This window comes from Pelodiscus sinensis, chromosome 6 (assembly GCF_052426305.1).
Source record: "Pelodiscus sinensis isolate ZL-2025 chromosome 6, ASM5242630v1, whole genome shotgun sequence".
NCBI lineage: Eukaryota > Metazoa > Chordata > Testudines > Trionychidae > Pelodiscus > Pelodiscus sinensis.
Window position 1 is genome coordinate 32,725,774 of NC_143057.1, and position 21,286 is coordinate 32,747,059.

Sequence of the window (21,286 nt, forward strand, 5' to 3'; positions counted from 1 at the left end):
CATGCAGGGTGTAGATCCTTACACTCATTTACTCTAAAGATTCACCGCTGAGCTCAGAATAGAGTGTATGGAGTTATGCTGCTTTAAAACTTTCTCTCTGTTCTTACATTGTATGCTTTACAACAACAACAAAAATAAATCAGTCTATAACTTGACACAAGTGCACTTATACACAAAGAACAAAAATATACAGTGACAAATTACTGCAGTTTATATTGGAAACATATGTATGAAACTAATAGAACCAGTTTCTGAGGTGTGCATTCTGTGGTGTAGTGTGTAGATAAGCTACATGCAAATTAGGGTGACGATAAACTGGCATTTGTACAGACATAGAGTTGACGTAGCATGAGTTACTTTATTTGGGATGTTAGTTCTGAATTTCTTGAGGTTCTAATGTTTGAAAGATGTTTTGTTGCTTTACTCTAGTGTTCTTGAAAAGTAAAATGTGTACTCAAACTACTGATATAAGCCTGCACATTAAATAAGGCTTTGTGTGAAAATCATACCATACTTTATTTTGAGTATTTTTTCTACAATTAAAATTGTGAAATTTAAGTCACAGTTCTAACAAGCCATGCTATTTGGAAATGTATCTGATTGATCAGCATTTGTTTTTATTTTCATGCACCGAGCTGACAAATAATACAATTGTATCTCTTTCCCCTGCCATATACAATGTGGACGAAGAGCAAAAAATGACACAAGAAAAGCTACAGTCTGAGATGCATAAAAATGTTTTATTTAACATAGTTTTTTAACACCATTTTTGCCCCATGCAGCACTTCTCTTTTAAATAATTTGTAATAATTAAAGTGAGAATGGACATTACAGGTAGACTTAAATTTAAAGTGAGACACTATTGAGGGTTCTATGCACAGTAAATTGCTGCATAAGCCTTTTCTCTGTTAGGGTAAAATTATTCTGAGCCATAAAGTACAATTCAGATTTTGAGTCCACCAAAATGTGGTGTGTTCTGACCCATCTCTCTTGGAGATTTAGGCTCAAATGTAGAGTCTTAGGCCACAGTGAAATTTTATGTTGTGGCTTCATGTTGGTCCTTATTGGATTATTCTGCACCACAAAATATCACACAAAGTGATATGATGTGTGTTTGATAGGATTAGGACTAAAGTAACAAGGGTGTCTCATGTTAGGAATTAATTTAATTATCAGCTATAAAGGAGCTGTCCCATAGTATACTTTTCTTTAGTAAATGCTACAGGTCCTTTCTTCTGCCCCTAGTAACTTTTAAAAACATGATTTGAAGAAGGGAAAAGGAATACAATGTTTTTTTGCCTGGTGTTCTTAGTAATACTGGTCCCATGACTCAATTTGCCCTTTGTTTTGATAATAAGTGGATTGATGTGCTGCATTTTTAGAGTATTACAGTGAATGCTAATTTCAAAACCTTTATTATTACTTGCAAAAACTGTATTTTTGCTAGCTGTCTGTGCATGTTAGAACTAAGAAATGTAAACTCTTGTATTTTGCCATTTGATCATAAATTTAACTTGCATAGTAATAAAATTATTTGATTAATTTTAAGAATGATTCCCTTTTTATCCTTTGTCCCCTTTAACTTTGTTTACATTAGCAAATGTCACTAAGATATTCAAAGGGTCCTTTCCATTTACTATGTTTGGGTTACAGAAAGGAAATTATAGCTATGAAATTATGTATGGCAGTGATTAAAAAAACAAAGTTAAAGTTATGGGTACTTAATTCCTTCTTTTACATTAGATGTATTGTATAGTTGCAAAACAAAGAAAATCCTTCAAAGATTAACCAGCTGTGAAGGATTAAACTTGACACCCTCCTTACCATGACTCCTGGGGTGACTAATTCACTCCAACAGCTTGTCTACACACAAACTTTCCACCTCCCCTCTTCTAAACCCATTCTTGCCTATTTACCCCTCACTGTTCTTCTTAAACCTTGCAGATGTTTTGTTTTGAAGTTCTTGGCTTCCCTGTAGCTGAATATGTGCTACAATTGTTGAAGGCATAATCTGCTGGAAAATGTTCATCTGCGCATATTCAAGCAGTGCCTTTTACAATTTCTCTCCATCCCTTGCATCTGATTAAATGTGAAGCATTCTGAAAGTGTAGGTGGAGATAAATATATAGGTAATATTTTTCTTAAAATAAGATTTCTGAAAGCCAATAATTACAAAGGAGGCACTTCAAAAAATTTTGCCTATTGAAAATTGTGTATATATAATCAAATCATTGTTGACATGATCTGTATTAGCCAGTCATTGATCCAATTCACAGTCAGAATGGCCATGGCAAGACTGTTACTTTTTTTCTGGCTTTTCCTATGCCATATCTCAAAAAAAATGTCTTTCATACAATTGTTACTGCTCCAGCATGCTTGAACATACTCTGGCCATGTTTTGTATAGATTACTGCTACTTTTTTTTCTCTGGGCTCCCTGATTATCACATGACTTTTATCACATTTGTTCAGTGTGCTGTAATTAAAGTAATTTTCATGCCTGCTGCTATCTATTATAAAATACCAGCTGGAGTTACCCTGTGTTTGCTTAGGAAAGTTGATATAACTGAGGTGAGGAGCCTGAGGGGAGGGAGGGAGGGGAAAGGGAGCCGCGCGCCTGCCACTGGCGCCTGAGCCCACCCTCCGCTTCCTTGTCCCTCCGCCAGCCTTAGTGAGAGACTGTTCCCACCACTTCCCCTGGGAAGCCGCTTCTCCCCTCACTGCCAAGCTCCGTGCAGCCCCTGGTAGAGGTGTCGGTCTCTCATCTCTTCCCTCCCACAGTCCCTTAAAACCTTCTCCTTGATGACAAGTTATCCCTCCACCAGCCTTAGTGAGCGACTGTCCCCGCCGCTTCTCCCCGCACTGTCAAGCTCCGTGCAGCCCTGGGGAGAGGCTTCGGTCTCTCATCTCTTCCCTCCCTTAACCTTTCATTCAGGAGAAAGTTTTATCTCATGCAAAGTTTGGTTGCGGTAGCTCTTATAGTGTCTAAGTTATTAGTGCACAAACATACAAACATTCTCTTTTATATATAATAGATAAAATGTGTATATGGACTTTATATGTATAGTGATCAAAACATGCTTTTATTGGTGCACATTACTTAGGATTGCATATGTATCTCAAAATAAAACAAAGCAAAAATATTTTACATATATTCATATTTACTATGTTGTCCTACTTGTTTGAATTTTACACTATCAGGACTAGATAACTCATTTATGTTTATATATTCCTTGCAGTCCTTTTCATACTTTAGTAATATGAATTAGCTAAGTATTTGACTCCTGTACTGTAATACAATGCAAGATTCAAGTTTATTTGTTTTCAGTTTGCAGAAAAAGCTGCAGCATGTACAGACCACACACCCACATCTAGATAAAGTAAGTACTAAACCTGCATTAGACCTACTGATAACAAAATCCATTAGGGTAATTCTTACATGTTAGACATTGTACACTAATCATATGATGCTCTATAGTTGGCATTAACTAAGTGTAATTAATGTTTTATAGAATAATTTGAATATATTCATTGTTTTCCATTAATATGGTTTATTATGTTGAACTAAATACGTGCTGTTAGCCATACAGGCAGTCCCCGGGTTACGCGGATCCGACTTACGTAATGAGCTCAAATTAGCTACGGGAATAAAAGGAAGCAAGAAGACTTTTTATAAATACATTAGAAGCAAGAGGAAGACCAAGGAGAGGGTAGGCCCACTACTCAGTGAGGAGGGTGTAACAGGAAACTTGGAAATGGCAGAGATGCTTAATGACTTCTTTGTTTTGGTCTTCACCGAGAAGTCTGAAGGAATGCCTAACATAGTGAATGCTAGTGGGAAGGGGGTAAGTTTAGAAGATAAAATAAAAAAAGAACAAGTTAAAAATCACCTAGAAAAGTTAGATGCCTGCAAGTCACCAGGGCCTGATGAAATGCATCCTAGAATACTTAAGGAGCTGATAGAGGAGGTATCTGAGCCTCTAGCTATCATCTTTGGAAAATCATGGAAGACAGGAGAGATTCCAGAAGGACTGGAAAAGGGCAAATATAGCGCCCACCTATAAAAAGTGAAACAAGAACAACCCAGGAAACTACAGACCAGTTAGTTTAACTTCTGTGCCGGGGAAGATAATGGAGCAAGAAATTAAGGAAATTATCTGCAAACACTTGGAAGATAATAAGGTGATAGGGAACAGCCAGCATGGATTTGTAAAGAGCAAATCATGTCAAACCAATCTGATAGCTTTCTTTGATAGGATAATGAATCTTGTGGATAAGAGAGAAGCGATGGATGTGGTATACCTAGACTTCAGAAAGGCATTTTACACAGTCTCGCATGATATTCTTATCAATAAACTAGGCAAATACAACTTAGATGGGGCTACTATAAGGTGGGTGCATAACTGGCTGGGTAACCATACTCAAAGAGTAGTTATTAATGGTTCTCAATCCTGCTGGAAAGGTATAACAAGTGGGGTTCTGCAGCGATCTGTTTTGGGACTGGCTCTGTTCAATATTTTCATCAATGATTTAGATATTGGCATAGAAAGTACGCTTACTAAGTTTGCAGATGATACCAAGCTGGGAGGGGTTGCGACTGCTTTGGTGGATCAGGTCATAATTCAAAATGATCTGGACTCTATGACCTCTTGAGGTCCCTTCCAGTCCTAGTATAGTAATTTCTCATTTAACGCTATAGATATGTTTCAGAATATGATCGTGTTAAGTGAAAACGTGTTATGCGTTGTCAATTTCCCCATTGAAAATAATGGAAAATGTGGAGGTTGCGTTTCAAGCGATGGTGTCTGTTGAGACCGGGACATAAGGTTGGGGGAGAAAGGGGACTGTGTTATAGCAGGGAAGGAAGGTGTTTGGCTCTGGGGAAGGGAAGGGAAGGAGAAATGAGGGGTATTGGGTTGGGAGTACGCCCCTGTGATGAGTCTGCCAGGACCCGCACTGCATCTGGCGAGGGGGGGGGGGTCGCTGGGGAATGGCACGGCAAGCGGTGAAACCTCTGCCACTTTGCAGGGAGGCGGGGGAAGCCCTACGTAGCTGCCGGCAACGGGCCAGCTGGGGAAACCCAGCTGCTGGCCTGCAAGCGGGGGCAGAGGAGAGGGGGCAAGGAATTTGGCGAGAGGGAGTCAGTGGGGAACGGCTCGGTGAGTGGCGAACCCTCTGCCAATTTGCAGGGAGGTGGGGGAAGCCCCACACAGCCGTGAGCAACGGGCCAGCTGGGGAAATCATGTTATTCCGAGGACAGTCGTGTAATTCAAAAAACATTCCCTAAAAAAAAATCGTGCTATCGCGAAAATGTGTTAAGCGGGCATGTGTTAAATGAGGAATTACTGTATTCTATTATTAAATCTTAGATTTTTCTTGATTAATGGAAAATGTTTTCTTCCTTAAATATTCCTAAACAAAAAATCAATGCCCAGTTGATCAAAGCTACAGAAATAGACATGTGTTTGATGTTTATTGTATTGCTTATTAAGCATTGATAATGTGCTTGCTGCTATACAGGGTAAAATAGCTTTCAGTATGAGACAGGCAGAGATAAGACAATGAAAGTCACAGAGAAGAGTGAAAGCTGAGAATTTTTTGTTTGTTCGGTACGTGGACATGTCCCCCAGAGAGCCTTGTGGATATCATGGAATCACCCAAGTAAGGTCATATAAAATATAATAGAGTCTGAGCTAAGTATAAGCTTTGAGCCTCTGCTCAAAATTATCCACTAAATTTTTTTAATAGAAAAACTAGTCCAGAACTCCTAATTTGCACATCATCTTGTTGCATAGGGAAGCAGAGGCAGCAGACTCCTTTTGAGGGCTGTTCTCCAAATACTGCATTTCATATCAGCCAAAGAACACACATTAACCTGATAAAATTGGTTCTTTGTCCCTAGACTAGTTGTTCTACCTTTTTTCTATATTGGGTAGCAGGTGGCAAATGCAGTTTTATCACCTAGATCAGTCAAATCCTTTGGATGGCTCATTGATATAACTCCAACTTTAGTACCAATTATAACCTTGCTTGGAGATTTTGTCATCAATACTCTTAGTCAACCTGTGTACTATGAATTAAAAGTACAATAGAACCCTAGTTTTCTAACTTGCCATTATCCAGCTTTCTGCGTTAACCAAATAACCAGCTCACTCAGATCCAGAAGGTCTCTCCTTTGGCTGCTAAATGGTGTTGCAACCTCATACTTACCCGTTCGCCAGATTATCCAGATTTTTTATGATCTGACTGGACTCTTGTTCCAGTTAGATTGGATATAGGGGGTTCTGCTGTAATCCTTATGGACCCCACCTTTTACCATAACTTTACTATATGTATTAATTTCCATGTTGTGACGTAAGTAATTTTTTCCTCTCATATTGACTACTTACCTTCCCCCAAACACTTCCATACACCCTGTCCATTTCACCTACTATTGTAGCACAAAAATTGTAAAATGTTGTGAAAGATGGTATTTTGGTGCCTGTTTTCATATAAAGCTTTGCAGTTCTACCTCCAATTTGTTAATGCTGGTGAACATGGAAAATTGGAGGGTTGTATCCATCTAGTGTTTGTAGTATATTTGTAGTGGTTTATAAGAAAAAAACTATTAATGTGTGTAAACATTATTTGTGTTTTGTAAGTTGTAATAAGTTTTTGTTTCCACTGTTCTGTTTACGACAGTTGAACAGGGATGGGGGCAAGTGCTTCTTCATTCAAACATACCACATGAACAGACTGGTATCTCATCAGCATAAGTAACCAGGGCTACAAAATATGCAATGAATTACAAAATTCAATATACTTTGAAATCTATGGAACAAAACTACATTCTTTGTACTCAAGATATATATTTATTCAAAATATATTGACTCTGTCTTCTGGTTTAGTGAGGCACAGTTATTTATTTCTGACAGGTATAGGTCACTGACACTTTTATAAACTACCTTGCATATTTTTCTGTTTTTTTTTTTTCAGATTAGTTCATAAGTGTATTCCAAAATTTCTTCTCTGATTTGAAATAGGTTTTTGCTTTAATATTCACCTTTGGACCATTTGTATCTGTCTATAGTAAGATGCTACCGGCACATATAGGGATCACTGTATTTAAAATGTTCTTTTCTTTAAAAGGCAAGTAGGTTTTTTTTTCTGTGTGAGAGCACTGTAATTGTGGCATCTTATTTTCTGTTTGGAACTTTCAAGGACCCCTTGTTGCCCCAGTTTAATTTGCTCTTTTCATTTCAATAGCACTTATTTTGCCACTTAAAAAGGAGAAAGAAGGCACTTCCTCCTTATGTAAAAGTGGCGAGGAGTCCTGTGGCACCTTATAAAGTAACTGAAGTGTTAGAACATAAGCTTTCGTGGGCAAAGACCCACTTCGTCAGATGCATGTAGTTTTACATTTTATGTCAAACTCCTTATTTAGTTTACCATTTTATTTAGAACTCAGACATGAAAATGTAAATGAATGATGAAAGCACTGGTAAGGTGAAAGCACTGGTAAGGTGGAAGTTGTGATTTTAACATATGAATGCTTCATTAGACACTGAATGAGAATGCTTTGTCAAATTTTACTTCAATGACCATTTAGAACTATTCAGGATTTTTTAAAGTAATCTTCAAATAAAAATGAAACCCCCTGAAATAACATAATCAGTGTGATAGTGCTTCTTTAAAATGTGGCTATCACGTTAATTTAATTATATTACATTATAATTTGCCAACAGATACTACAGTGTTTCCTAAACCTAAGCTTAAAGTTAACTGGTCTTTGTAGTAACTGTTGGCAATTGATGCTTTAATATCAACCACTGTTAAATGAGGAGAGGGAAAGAAACTTTCTAAACCCTGCAATATATGACAGTTATTATTTTTCTTTAATATAATGAAAATATTTGATATCAACATTTCCTTGAAGTGTTGCAAACTTCAACACAGCAGTGTTGTGCTTCTGTGGAAAACTAGAAGGTGAAATGGATTTAGAAACTAAAACCAATATTCAATTTTGCTTTCCAAGCTGAGTGAAATTAAATAAATAAATTGTATAAATTATTTAAGAAGGTGTTCTAGAAATGTTACAGGTTAATAATATAAAGATCCTTATTCAGATCTGTCTTGTCTGAATATCTCGCAGCCTGGACTGATTGAAACGTACAGTAGTGCACAAAAGACAAAAAATATTGTCTTTGTGCTTGGTAGCTGCATATCAGGGAATGAGGGAAGGTTCACGTAAACAAACTGCATGTCACCTCCCTCACCTGAAGCCACAATTCCAGCAGGTGGAGAGGAAGAACCTCATGAAAATGTATTTAAGGAGAGGTGAGGGAAAACAAACAGGGGATGAGAGCTGATGGCAGGGTTGGCGGTTTTCATGGTGAGTGGATATGGAAGTCCTTTTGACTGCTGAGGGTTCAGAGAAGCACTAACCTGATGAGACAGCTCCCTTATTTGTGATTGCTTCACTGAGAGTTACTTTAGGGATCTTTCAAATAAAACTATTGCTATCCCCTTCTGCTGTGATTGTTCACATTAATCTGTTGCCAATTTACTTGACAGGTATTTTGAAATAATTGAAATTGGTGTGAATATATACTGTTGTTTTGACAAATAAAAATTGTAGAATTTTAAAACATTGTGCACAGACTTTTAAATTTTTTGGCTCAGAATTTTCCCAGGATTACCCACATATTCAGGACTATGCCCTCTTTAAGCATTTAGAAATATTTTTTCTGCTACGCATTTCAATACTCACAAGACTCGAAAAATCAGTACTTTTTTTGCGACAGTACACCCCGGCACCCATTTCCTGGGGTGGCGTGGCTTTTTCTTTTTTTTTTCTTTTTTTTTTTCTCAACAACTTTGAGCCTGGAGTACTGGCACCTTTTGTCTTACAAAAAAACAGCACTGCGGAAAATAATAGTCCCTTTAGGGGAAAATAAAAATACAGATAAAGTGACATGTATTGGTTCTTCTTCGGGTGATGTCCCCGTAGGTGCGCCACTGTAGGTGACGAGTCTTCCCCGGAGCCGCAGGATCAGAGACTTTTTCATAGCAGTTAGCAGTTGGGCCGCACATGCTCAGCAAGCATCTCGTGCTGCTGGCGGTTTGACAGTTTAGCGCAGCCCGACCCCCTCCCCTCAGTTCCTCTTCTACCGCCCTCTGTCGCGGCCGGAGCTCCCCTGCTGCTTCAGGCACTTCTCTCCTCACAGGAAAATTCTCACTCTCTTCACCACCTTTTGACCTCATTCACTTACAAATCATCTTGTTACATTCTTCCCAATTCAAAAGAAGAAAAAAAACACACCGGGGAACAGGCTGTTCCCTCTGCGCTAGCCACTTCAGTGACAGTGGCTTCTCTCTGTCCCAGCCAGCTGCATTCTTTAAAAACAAACAAACAAAAACGGCAGAGGAAGAAGAAGAAAATCAGGGGGAAAACTAAAGACTTACTAAAACGGCAGCCTTTATACACGAGCTTGCCAACGCTTGAAATAAGATCACCTTCCCCCTCAGCCCCAAGTACCAACAGCTTCCAATATGCCTGGTTCGCAGGAGTTTAAGAAATGCCGCAACTGCAATGAATCCATACCAGCTTCTGATGGTCATAGCTTCTGTATTAGATGTCTTGGAGAGTCACACACCCCACAAAAATGTGAACACTGTAGAAGCTTGTGGGCCAGGGCAAGAAAAGATCGAAAGCGGATGCTCTGAATGCCCCTTCTGGAGAAGGCTTTACAGCCGATGGGAGAGCTCTCCTTAGATCAAACAGCAGACCCTCTCAAACACAGATCAGCCTCTCTGACACCTCAGGAGCATCAAAGGACCAGGGTCTCACCTGCCAGATCCTTACTGCTTAATCCCTCCCCCAGAATGACCAGGGGAGACGTGGTGGCCATTTCCAGTTCTGTGCTGCCGAGCTCTGCCTCAGCGGCACCTGCTCCAGGACTGAGCATGAACACAGCAACCGCATGCTCATCCTCTACACCAGGGAAAGCACACAGACAAACCCCAGTGCCGAAGCAAGTACCTACACATGCGGCACTGGTGAATGGAGCGGAGCCAGCCATAAATTGTAAATCTTCGGCACCGCCACTCAGCACGACAACTTCTCCAGTGCCTCCTCTGGTGCAGGCTACTGTCAGCTTGCAGGCAGGCCAGACTGGGTCTAAAGAAATGCTGATGAACAACAAGGAATTTAGGGAGAGTTCCAGTGAGCACAGACAACCTCTTCAGTCCTATCAAGGGAGTAGTCCCTAGCACTGTACCCATCATACTCATCCCCACACTATGGACACGGGTGCATAAGGGTGACCAACTACAAACAGAGGAGCGCATTCTCCTCGCGGTATTTGTCTCCCACTACATCTCAGCAAGGTCATTGCTATACAGCTTGCCCGTACCATCCTCAGTGGCATCCAAACTGGTCCTACCCGCCTCCACATTACCCACCGCACTGAGCACCCTGGGACTATTGGGCACCGCCTAAGTACCATTTGGGTGGCCCACCACCCTCACCAAAAAGGCTCCTGCCAACTTCACCATCCCACACTCGGGACCATATCGGACTCGGAAGAGGAGGACGGTCAAATATCTGATGATCAGGACAACACAGTCACCACAAGGCAACTCTTTTTCCCTTCCTGAGGAGGCTATAGCCCCGATGATTAACATACTACAGCGGACCTGAAGCAGTTTCAAAATCTTTTTAAAAGGGTCGCTGCTACCCAAGAAATAAAATTACAGGAGGTCAAGGAGAAACAGCACCATTTCCTAAAGAGTATTCGCCCGTCATCACAGTGCAGAATCACGTTGCCCATAGACGAGGTGATTATGGAGGTATCTGAGAACATCTGGCAAACACCAGCATTGGCCCAGCCAATTTGCAAGAAAGCCGATAAGAAAAAAGTGTACTCCTCTACCACCCTACAGCTTAGGATTGCAAACTACTCGGCCCTTCTAGCCAATCACGATTTTGATAATTACTCTAAATTAGCTGACCTGATGGAGCATTTGCCAGACACTAAGAAGCCTTTCCTCAGGGCAATCATGAGTGAAGGTCACACCATTGCTTGCATGGCATTGCTCTCTGCAATTGATATTGCTGATACTGCAGCAAGTATAGCTACTACATCTGTGGTTATGAGGAGAACATCATAGCTTCAGGGGTCCCAAAGGAACTTCAGACTAAAGTGAAGGACCTCCCCTTCAATAAGCACAAGCTTTTTGCAACCAACAGTGGTGAGATCCTGCACAACAGTAAACATTTGTGTATCACGTTGCGTACCCTAGGAATATACACACCACTATACAAGCACAGGCGTTGCACCCCCTACAATAAAAACAGGGACTCATACTATAACGGTACTCAATACAGACCATATGAGTACAATTGCTTCAGACAGTGCTCCCGGAGGAACCGCAAACAACAACCATGCTCGTCTGATGGCCAGGCCCTTAAGCAGCAAATTTGAAACATTGGTCAAGGGCCTGCCTGACCTCCCCTGACCATTCAGTGCATGCAGGCACTTTACCTCATCCATCACCAACACAACCATCTGTATCCTTACAGACAAGATGACCACCATGTTCTACATAAACAGATAGGGAGGAGCACGTTCCCGATCTCTCTGTGCTGAGGCGATCTGCCTTTTGAATTGGTGTGTCCAGCATGAGGTCATACTAAAAGTAGCATACTTAACAAGAGCCAACAACACCATGGCAGACACTCTGAACCACAACTTCGCCATGGATCATGATTGGGACCTCCACCCACAGGGGTTAGATTCCATCTTTTGCAGGTGGGGCTATCCAACAACAGACCTTTGCGCAACTGTGAGGAACCCCAAATACCCTTGCTTTTTGCTCCATGGTGGATCTGGGGAAGGGATCCAAGGGAGACGCATTCCTAATACCATGAGACGAACTGATTTACTATGCCTTCCCGCCAATATCGCTGATCCCCAGAATCCTGTGCAAGATCTGTCTGGACGCAGACCTGGTTCCCATATCTACAGCACATGTCCATCGAACCACCCCACCCGCTCCCTCAGGGGTGCAACCTCCTCTTTAAGAACGCTGCCAAGTTACCTCATCAGATCCACACACCCTTCATCTCCATGCCTGGCTTCTGTCTGGTTTTGAAGCGTGGAAGTTGCCTGCTTGGAACAAGTAAGAAATGTCCTCATGCATAGCAGGAGACAAACAACTAGAACAACTTACCAGCAAAAATGGAAACGCTTCACATCCTGGTGTTGTCACAGACAACTCAGTCCAGACAAATCTCTGATCCACACGATACTCAACTACTTATATGGCTTAAAGAATGAAGGCTTATCAGTGTCCTCCGTAAAAGTACATTTGTCAGCCATTACTGCCTTTCACGACCACATAGAAGGATCATTGGTGTATGCACATGCCATGACAAAAAGATTCCTTAAAGGCCTTCAGAATCTCTACCCACCTCATAGAGCACCGATGCCGTTGTGGGATCTGAATTTGGTTCTGGAGACCCTTATGAGACCACCCCTTTGAACCCATGGCCACATGCCCATTATTACTCCTCACAATGAAGGTGCTTTTTCTGGTGGTGAGCACGTCTGTAAGGAGGTGTGAGCGAGTTAGGAGCCCTAATGATGGGCCCACCATACACGGTCTTTGCTAAAGACCACATAGTGACTTTGAGACTACATCCAGTCTTTATACTGAAAGTCAACACCTGCTTTCACATTAATGAACCCATAGTCTTACCTTCATTCTTTCCAAAGCCACATACATCACCTACACATACCATGCTTCACACTCTTGATGTCAGAAGGACTTTGGCCTTTACATCGACAGAACTCAGATGTTTCACAAGTCCCCAAAGCTGTCTCTATTGCAAACTGTTGCAGGGGCAACCCAGTTTCCACACAACACATTTCTAAACTGATAGCCGGTTGCATAGTCCAGTACCACTCCCTTGGTAACAAACTGCTAAAGACAGCACCGAGAGCACACTACACCCATGCTACAGCAACATCCACGGCATTCGCTAATGGGGTACCTCTCAAAGATATTTATCGGGCAGCCGCCTGGTCATCAGACCACATGTTCTCAAAACGTTATGCCATCATGCCCCAACTGGCGGCTGACACATCAATGGCTAAGGCAGTTCTATCTGTCGCTGTGAAGTGATTCCGAGTCCCACCAGCAACCACAGGGATGTCACCCGAAGAAGAAAAGGAAGTTACTCACCTTGTGCGGTAACAACTGTTCTTTGAGGTCCCACCCCATTCCCCCCTCCCTGTGGGTGCTCCATGACCCTTCCTTCCTGCTGACTACTCGGAGTCCAGTTGCTCTGCAGTAGATGAGGAACTGAGGGGAGGAGGTCAGGCCACGTTCAACTGTCAAACTGCCAGCAGTGTGAGATGTTTGCTGTACATGCGCATCCTGACAGCTAGCTTCTGTAACAGTCTCCAATCCTGTGGTTCTAGGGAAGATCCGTCACCTATAGTGGAGCACCATGGGGGGACACACCTTGAAGAATAGTTATTACTGCATAAGGTGAGTAACTTCCTTTTTTCAGGGACTCCTGAAATCATTAAACTAAAGTTTGTGTAAGCATATATTATGTGTATTTGTGGAGGCTTCGAACAGCTTCCTAGTTAAATTTACTGACAGTAAATTAAAATTATAATCACTGTTTATGAAAATATGGAACAGTGGTTATAAAGTGGAACTAGTAAAAAGAAACAAATATATCCACTACTGAACAAACATGAGACGAGGATCAAAGTGACAACAGCAGTGTAAGGAAGCATCAGAGATGTATATCACTGGTGTGAAATGTTAAAACATAGAAAGCAACAAACTTAATGGATATTGATGTATTTGGTACACTTTCTGAAAATTTCAGCCTAAGATCTTGCTTTATATCCAGTTTGTATCTATATTTTGATTTTAATTAAACAAGTGCCAAGAAACCACTTTATGCTAATAGCTAATGGCAAATGTGATTTAAAAACACAGTTCTGCTTGAGGGCCTTACATACTTTAACTTCAGTTGCAGCCAGAATTGGCTTTATAAAGTCTATCTTCAAATCTCCATTACACAACAATTCCATTAGTGCCTTCTTTTCTTCAGTATTCAAATTCTGTGATGGTTTTGCTTTTATAACAAAGAGGTATCAAATCCAATTTGTTAGCATCATTTTTCACAGGCAAATATTCTTGGAAATTGTCCTTGGGGTTTACCAAATGTCAAAAAATGTTATGTTTGCATTTTCATCAAAAGTCAATCATTTTCATATAAAATAGAATAAAGACAAACAATTGAAATTGTCATTTGTCACACAAAGAAACTACATCAGATGCTTTGTCATCACCACTTCTCTTTGTCTTGAACATTAAATGTGTTTATTGATATGCCTTCCCTGGAGACCTAAATTCGGTTAATTTAACTGAGAAAATATGTCCTCCCACTATGTCAGCTATGATGATCTAAAAGGTGCAATTTCAAAAGGATAATCCATAGAAAACAATGTCTCTGAACGGGCCAGTCTGTTCCCCCAGGAGAACCAATAGACTTTGTGTTTTTTAGAAGTAATGAAGAGTGTTTACTTCCCAGGTCACTGCAAAGAATGTTAAATTTGCACAAATTCAGGGGGTGTGATTTTAAAAAATTAATATTTTAAGAACTTCATTTAAGGCTACCTTTAATTTTGCTGACATTTTTGCCACCAGCAGTTCATAACATATGCTAGACTGGTATCAGTGCATTTTTTATACAACCTAATATACTTGAGCAACAGTTCCACTCAATTTACCAATCATTGCTTGAGCTGCATCTATATACAATAAAACTCCATTGGTCCAGGATCCAATGCTCCGGTACTCCTGATGGCCTGGCACCATCAGGAACCTGGAAGTGCTCTGGGCAGCTGGACAACTGGAGTTGCTCTGCGCCCAGCTGCTGGTCAGTTTCAGCAGCGGCTGAATCGGGGACGCCTGGGGCAGAGCTGGACTATAGGAAAGGGGGGCTATGAGGGGTCTGGAGTGGCATCCCGTCCACCCCACCCCAGACCCCTCATAGCTCCCCCTTCCGATAGTCCGGCATATCTGATAATCCGGCACCCGCTGGGTCCTAAAGGTGCCGGATTATCGGAAGTTTATTGCACAAACCAACACAACACTTATGTTAAAAAAACAAAAACAAAAAAAAAGTTACTCAAAATAACTTTTCCTTTTGTGCATGTAGGCAAAGAATGACAAAATAAATCTTCTGCCACGTCTTCAAAAATACACCAAATATATGCAAAAAGATGATCAACTCCAGCAGCATGTGTTGATTTGCAAGGCAATATGCAGACCGAAAAGTAGTGGGATACCAGTTTTTCCACATGATCACTCATGTCATATATTCTGCTAGATATCATATTGTTCAACAGAGGAATATTTTCTAATTACTTTCCTTGCTTCTCTCCCACCATTATGTTTACCATGTCCTTCACTGCTAGAAGAATCAGTTCTTCAGCAATTGTGGGTGATTTTCCAATTTTAGCATTTCTATAGCTAACTTTATATGAAACCTCGAGAGCTTTACTGTTGATGTGTTTTGTTTTTAACAATATGCGGTTTTCCAGCCTTCCAAGTCATTTAATTTTTCTTTGAAATTCTAAAGGCTAATCCACGTACAGAACATGTTATGTAGCTAAATGTCAGTTGATTTTAAACATGAATTAGAAAGCATTTTATAACACAAAAAACAGTGTGACAACTGGCAGTTGTCTAATTAAAATCAAGATATAGACACTAACTGGATACAAAACAAGATCTTAGGCTGAAACTTTCAAACAGTGTACCAAATACAGTAGACTTCCGATAATCCAGCACCTTTAGGACCTAGGTCGTGCCAGATTATCGGATATGTCGGCATACCAGGAGGTACTATAAGGGGGCATACTCCCAACCCAATCCCCCTCCCCCTCCCACCTTACGCTTGGGTCCCGGAGCCGCCAGTACAGCCGCGCTTCTCCCTCCAGGCGCTGGGGCACGTGCGCTGAGCGGCCGGCTTTTCGATAAGGTGTCCGGGACACTGTGCACAACCCAATCCCCCCCTCCTTCCCCAGAGCCAAACACCTCCCCTCCCTGCTGTCACTCAGTTCCCCTTCTCCCCCAACCTTATGTCCGAAGCAGCTGCCTGTGCTCAGCGGTCGGCTGCTTGCACATGCAGGCAGGACGCTGTGTGCCCTGGGGACCATGAGCGGAACGGTGCAGGCCATGAGTGTACATGCGGCTCACAGCGGCCAGGCCGTGAGAGCGGCTGACCTGAGCAGTTCCAGGTTCCAGTTGATGCCGGACTATCCGGAGTGCCGGACAACTGGATGCCGGACTATTGGAGTTTTACTGTATATCAATATTCTGTTGTGTTCACAAAGATAGACCCACCCATCACACTGTGTCACAGGGTCCCCACAATACTCTATGAAAATTAGCTTATGAATATGAATAAGCGTAACTTAAAGATGCTTTATACAAAACAGTACGTGTAACCTGTCATCCAAGAGCCTGTGATTCCCTGAATGTGCGTATTCTATTTGCGTGTGTCTCTTTCTGGTACTTTTCCATTTAAAGTGAGAAAACCTTGAACTGAACACAAAGAATTCCCGCCTTAAGAAAAATAGATATAAAGAGAGAAAAGTGACTAAACACCAGGAGACCCCCCACCCCCGAATTACCATCCAAGATGCTTGCTGGAAACATCTAAAACTGAACCGGGGGAAGGATAGTACCCAAGCTAGAAGGCTGCCTAGCATAATGAGAGAGATGATTAAAACAACTGTTATGGTAAGAATTTGCATGTAATAAGTTACTTAGTGTATGAGGATTAGATTGTGTGTTTTGTTTGTTTTGACTTAATAACTTACTTTGATCTGCTAGTTTTCCACTTACAATCACTTAAATCGTACTATTTATTCTTAATAAAAGTACTTGTGTTTATCATTGTTACCTGGAGGGGGAGGCTCTCTTTCATTGGCAAAGAAGGTGAATTTATCTATGTAAAATTTTTATACAGAATAATATGGATTTATTTGGGGATTTGGTCCTCTTTGGAGGGTGTGTTCCTGTGTGCTCTCAACGACACTATAGCTGAGTCCTTTCAGAGCTGAACTGGGTCAGTGTCTGAGGGGCTGTTACATGCCAGCTAATCCTAATGCACTAAGAAACTTGTCACATGAAAATTCTTATCCTAACAGTTGTTCTAATCATCTTTTTCACAAGCTAGGCCACCTCCTAGTTTGGGTCCGATCTTTCTCCCTGTTCGGTCTTTGATGTTTCCAGCAGTCATCATGGGTGATAAGTGAAGATCCCTTGGTGTCTGGCCACCACTCCTCTTCTTCAGTTTCCCTCTTTATATCTGTTTTGCCTAAAGGAGGAATTCTTTGTGTTCAGTTCCAATTATGCTTACCTTGAGTGGAAAAGTACCAAATTCAAAATGGGTTTTGGCATCAGGTAACCTGGCCACATGTCTTTGTAGGACCTACCACAGTTTGGGCTTACAGGAAAAATAAACCCATTTACAGATCATTGTCTTGAGCATTGGGTCATTATGTCTCCAAAGTATCAATAATGGCCCTCATTAGAACTTTTATAAATTATAAGCAAGATCCACACTTCATATTTTAACTTCACATACAAGAATGACACAGGCACAAAAATAGAATATACACATTCAGCAAATTGTAACTTTAAAAATCATATGTCACATGATGCATTTTGCCTAAAGTGTCTTTGAGTTGTGCATATTCATAAGCCAATTTTCATAAAATGGTAGGCATGACACTTCCTCCCTGAGATCACTATTAGAGGATTGGACAGTGTCCAATGTGGAGGCAAATGTGTACAGAAAATCTTTTTGTCTTTGTTTACACAACCACCTAGTGTCACCGAACCCTTTTGTCTCTGCTCCCAATACTTTGCCTTTTTCAAGTTGCTTCAGCTCTAGAGCACTCTCATGTGCAACTTTTTGGCTTTTTCTTGCAATGCCATTGCTAATCTCCATAATTCCAGTTGTCTTTTATGTTCATTTGCAATGTTCCATTTTTATTTGAGTCTCACTCATACTCATGTTGCTCATTTTCCTGCCTCTATTCCCTTTACCTGAAATGAGCAAACAGAAAATAACTAACCAGTAACCATTTTGTCTGTTCTCTTGCCAGAGTGTGACTCAGAACACACTTAAAATCACTACTGGCATCCAGAGCAACCAGCCGGGCATGCAATTCTGCCAATTACACCACTGTGCAGGTTTGATGAGAACAGGCCCTTTGCCCTGTCATCTGGTGTGCTTGTAATGCCACTAAGCCTGCCTACCTTCCTTCTGGGGTGCCCCACCATCCTGTCTGCTGAGCCAGAAGGTCTCTCCCAGCCAAGGCACAGAGTTGGGGTAACAGCCACCTCTGCAGTGCAACACTGATGCTGAATCAGCTGTAGGAGGGCTCAGCTATAGGGCCGTTGGCAACAACCAGGAACAGAGCCCCAAAAGGATCAAAATCCCAAATAAATCAATCTTACTCTATAAAAATGTTACACAGAGAAAGCTCTTAAGCTCAGCCCACTGTATCAATGAAAGAGAAGTATGCACAGTGCTCTCACCCCCACCGTAATAGTTTTTTACACCGAGCTTGATAATAAACAAAAGTGTTTTTATTAAGTTTATAAATAGTACGATTTAAGTGCTTGCCAATGAAAACTGGCAGATCAAAGTAAGTTAAGCCAAAATAAACAAAATAGGCCAGCTAATCCCAATACACTAAGAAACTTTTCACATGCAAATTCTAACCCAAACAGTTGTTCTAATCATCTCTTTCACAGGCTAGGCCGCCTCCTAGCTTCACCCCAATCCTTCTCTCTGTTCAATCTTAGATGTTTTCTATCTTGAGTAGTAAATGGGGGATTTCCTGGTGTCCAGCCACCACCCCTGTTCTTTGGTTTCCCACCTTTTTATCCATTTTGCCCAAGGCTGGAATGCTTTGTGATCAGCTCAAACTTTTCTCATCTTAAGTGGAAAAGTACAAGTTCCAAAATTCAACATCAGATGGCCTGGCCACATGTCCTTTGTAGGACCAACCACAGTTTGGGCTTAACAGGAAAAACAAACGTGTACATTGTCTTGAGCATTGGGTCATTATGTCTCCAGAGTATCAGTAATGGCTCTCATTAGCAATCTTAGAATTATAAACAGATTCACATTTCATATTTCTAACTCCTCATACAAAACTTACATATGCACAGAAATAGAATATACACATTCAGCAAATTGTAACTTTATCACATGATGTATTTTGCATAAAGTGTCTTTGAGTTATACATATTTATATTCATTAGCCAGTTTTCATAAAGCATGGGGGGTAACAACCAGTATTAACAGTCTTGTCATATTAACAATCATTTATAAGAACTAAATATCAGTTAGTGCAAAAAAATCTACAATATGAAATGTTATGCATCAAAAAACCTATAAGTATTGACTATAATATTCCTTAAACTGACAAAAACAGGTGTAATGACCAGAGTAATGTACCTACATTAGAGCAGAACCATTAATGTGGCTATTTTTTCCTTTGGGATTTTTTGTTACAAATCCTGATTTATATTGTTGTTGTTTTTTAATAAGATATTGAAGTGTTTATTTGCTTCTACTTTAGAGTAATTGAATATTAATGCTTAGTTCTTTCTACTTGCAGAGTATTGTTACAGTTACGTTTGAAATATTAGGAAACACAACTGAAGAAAATCTAAATGCATTTATTCAGGTAAGTGCTGTATAACTGTTACCTGAAAAATGTGTACTGCATCACTTGGGAAAATTACCACTTGTGTAAAGCTTCTGGTTTTTAAAGCATATTCCTATTTATAGAATCTTCTGTGGGAGAGGAGTGTGAAAGACAAGACAGGTCATCCCATGGAGGTGATAAGACTCAAGGTTAGGCTTTTAAATTTACTTAACTTTTTTTATAACAACTTCTGGTTTTTAACCTCCTTATTCCTGTCAAGGATAAAACACCCAGCCTAGCCACAGCCCTGAATAAGAGTGGTTCATAGTTGCCCCATTCTTGGGTCACTTCTTTTGAGCGGAGGAAAGGAGATAATGACTTGCTTTTCAGGATGCAGTTTTTTTCTATTGCTTCACTCCTCCCACATGGCTAAGGAGCTCTGCTGGCCAGCACATGGAGGAAGGAGACCCATATGTAGTTCCCTTTACTCTTAACCCACTTTCTCTGGATTTAGTCAGGGGAGGCATAGTTCCAGTACTCCCACAAGCACCAACGCTGGAGTTATGGTCAGCCCTAACACAGATGTGCAAGGATGGAAGAATCCTTATTCTCTTTTATTTCTACTTTAGCGCTAGTCACAAGCTACTCTGTAGTTATCCATTTTATTAATGTTGAGTTTTCTTTACAGAAGCCCTTGTTGACAGGTTTCCATGTGTATATTTCCTGAAATATTCCTTCTCTGTGTTACCATTCCTCTGAAAGATCGCAGCCAGACCCAAAATTGCCGCTTCACTTGGAAAATTTGCCTTGGATTGTAATTATACTTCTCATCATAACTTGCAGAAATTGAAATGCACCATACAATTGGGAAAGGGGATAAATGTCAAAGTAAACACTTACCATTCTCTTCAAACCTGAAATGTTACATTTTTAAAGTGGTTATGTGAACATGGAAATATCCTATATTTGCAAGGAGTAACTTTTATTTTAGCATATATTACCTAATCTTCTATAAATAAACAACTGGTTATATAGGTAATACAGAAAATATGCATGTTCACAACTCTCTCACTGCTTTTAATAGAGTTCAGTAAAAATATGCTCAGATTTTTTTTCTGGTTATTTAATGAGAACAGCATTTTTAATAGTGCACAGTTGAGTGACAACCTAATTATTTTTTTAACTTTCAGTAATGACTATATGTGTATGGTCCTGCCACAACAAAACCAGGGCACTTTTGTTTGTCTTCAGTCCTCCTCCCTAAAAACTCGCTGATACTACTTAAAAAATATAGTCTGAGAGGAAATAATGTTGCTATGTACCAATATATGTTCTGTATTCGCCCTCTCCCCCCAACCACATTTTACTATATTGAACACTTGAATCAAAGCAAAATTTATAATGCAGGGCTCTAAGCCTTCTTGAAATAAGTTGGGCTCCATGCAGATGTATCCCAATCATTTCTAAGATGAATGCCACCTCTTGTCCCTTTTTGCTTGTGTCCCACTTGAAATTATAATCCAAATAGACATTACAGTC

General features: G+C 40.6%; 1 protein-coding gene across 2 annotated transcripts in view; it reads left to right on the forward strand.

The window, feature by feature from the left end:
- Positions 1-21,286, forward strand: part of ZNG1A (Zn regulated GTPase metalloprotein activator 1A) — a 62,431-nt gene that overhangs the window by 38,945 nt on the left and 2,200 nt on the right. The window contains exons 12-14 of one of the 2 annotated variants that reach the window (XM_075931672.2): positions 3,328-3,379; positions 19,718-19,786; positions 19,891-19,956. In XM_075931672.2, coding sequence (XP_075787787.2) covers positions 3,328-3,379; positions 19,718-19,786; positions 19,891-19,956 — 187 coding nt within the window. The remainder of the gene's footprint in view (positions 1-3,327; positions 3,380-19,717; positions 19,787-19,890; positions 19,957-21,286) is intronic. The other variant, XM_075931674.2, reaches the window with a different exon arrangement.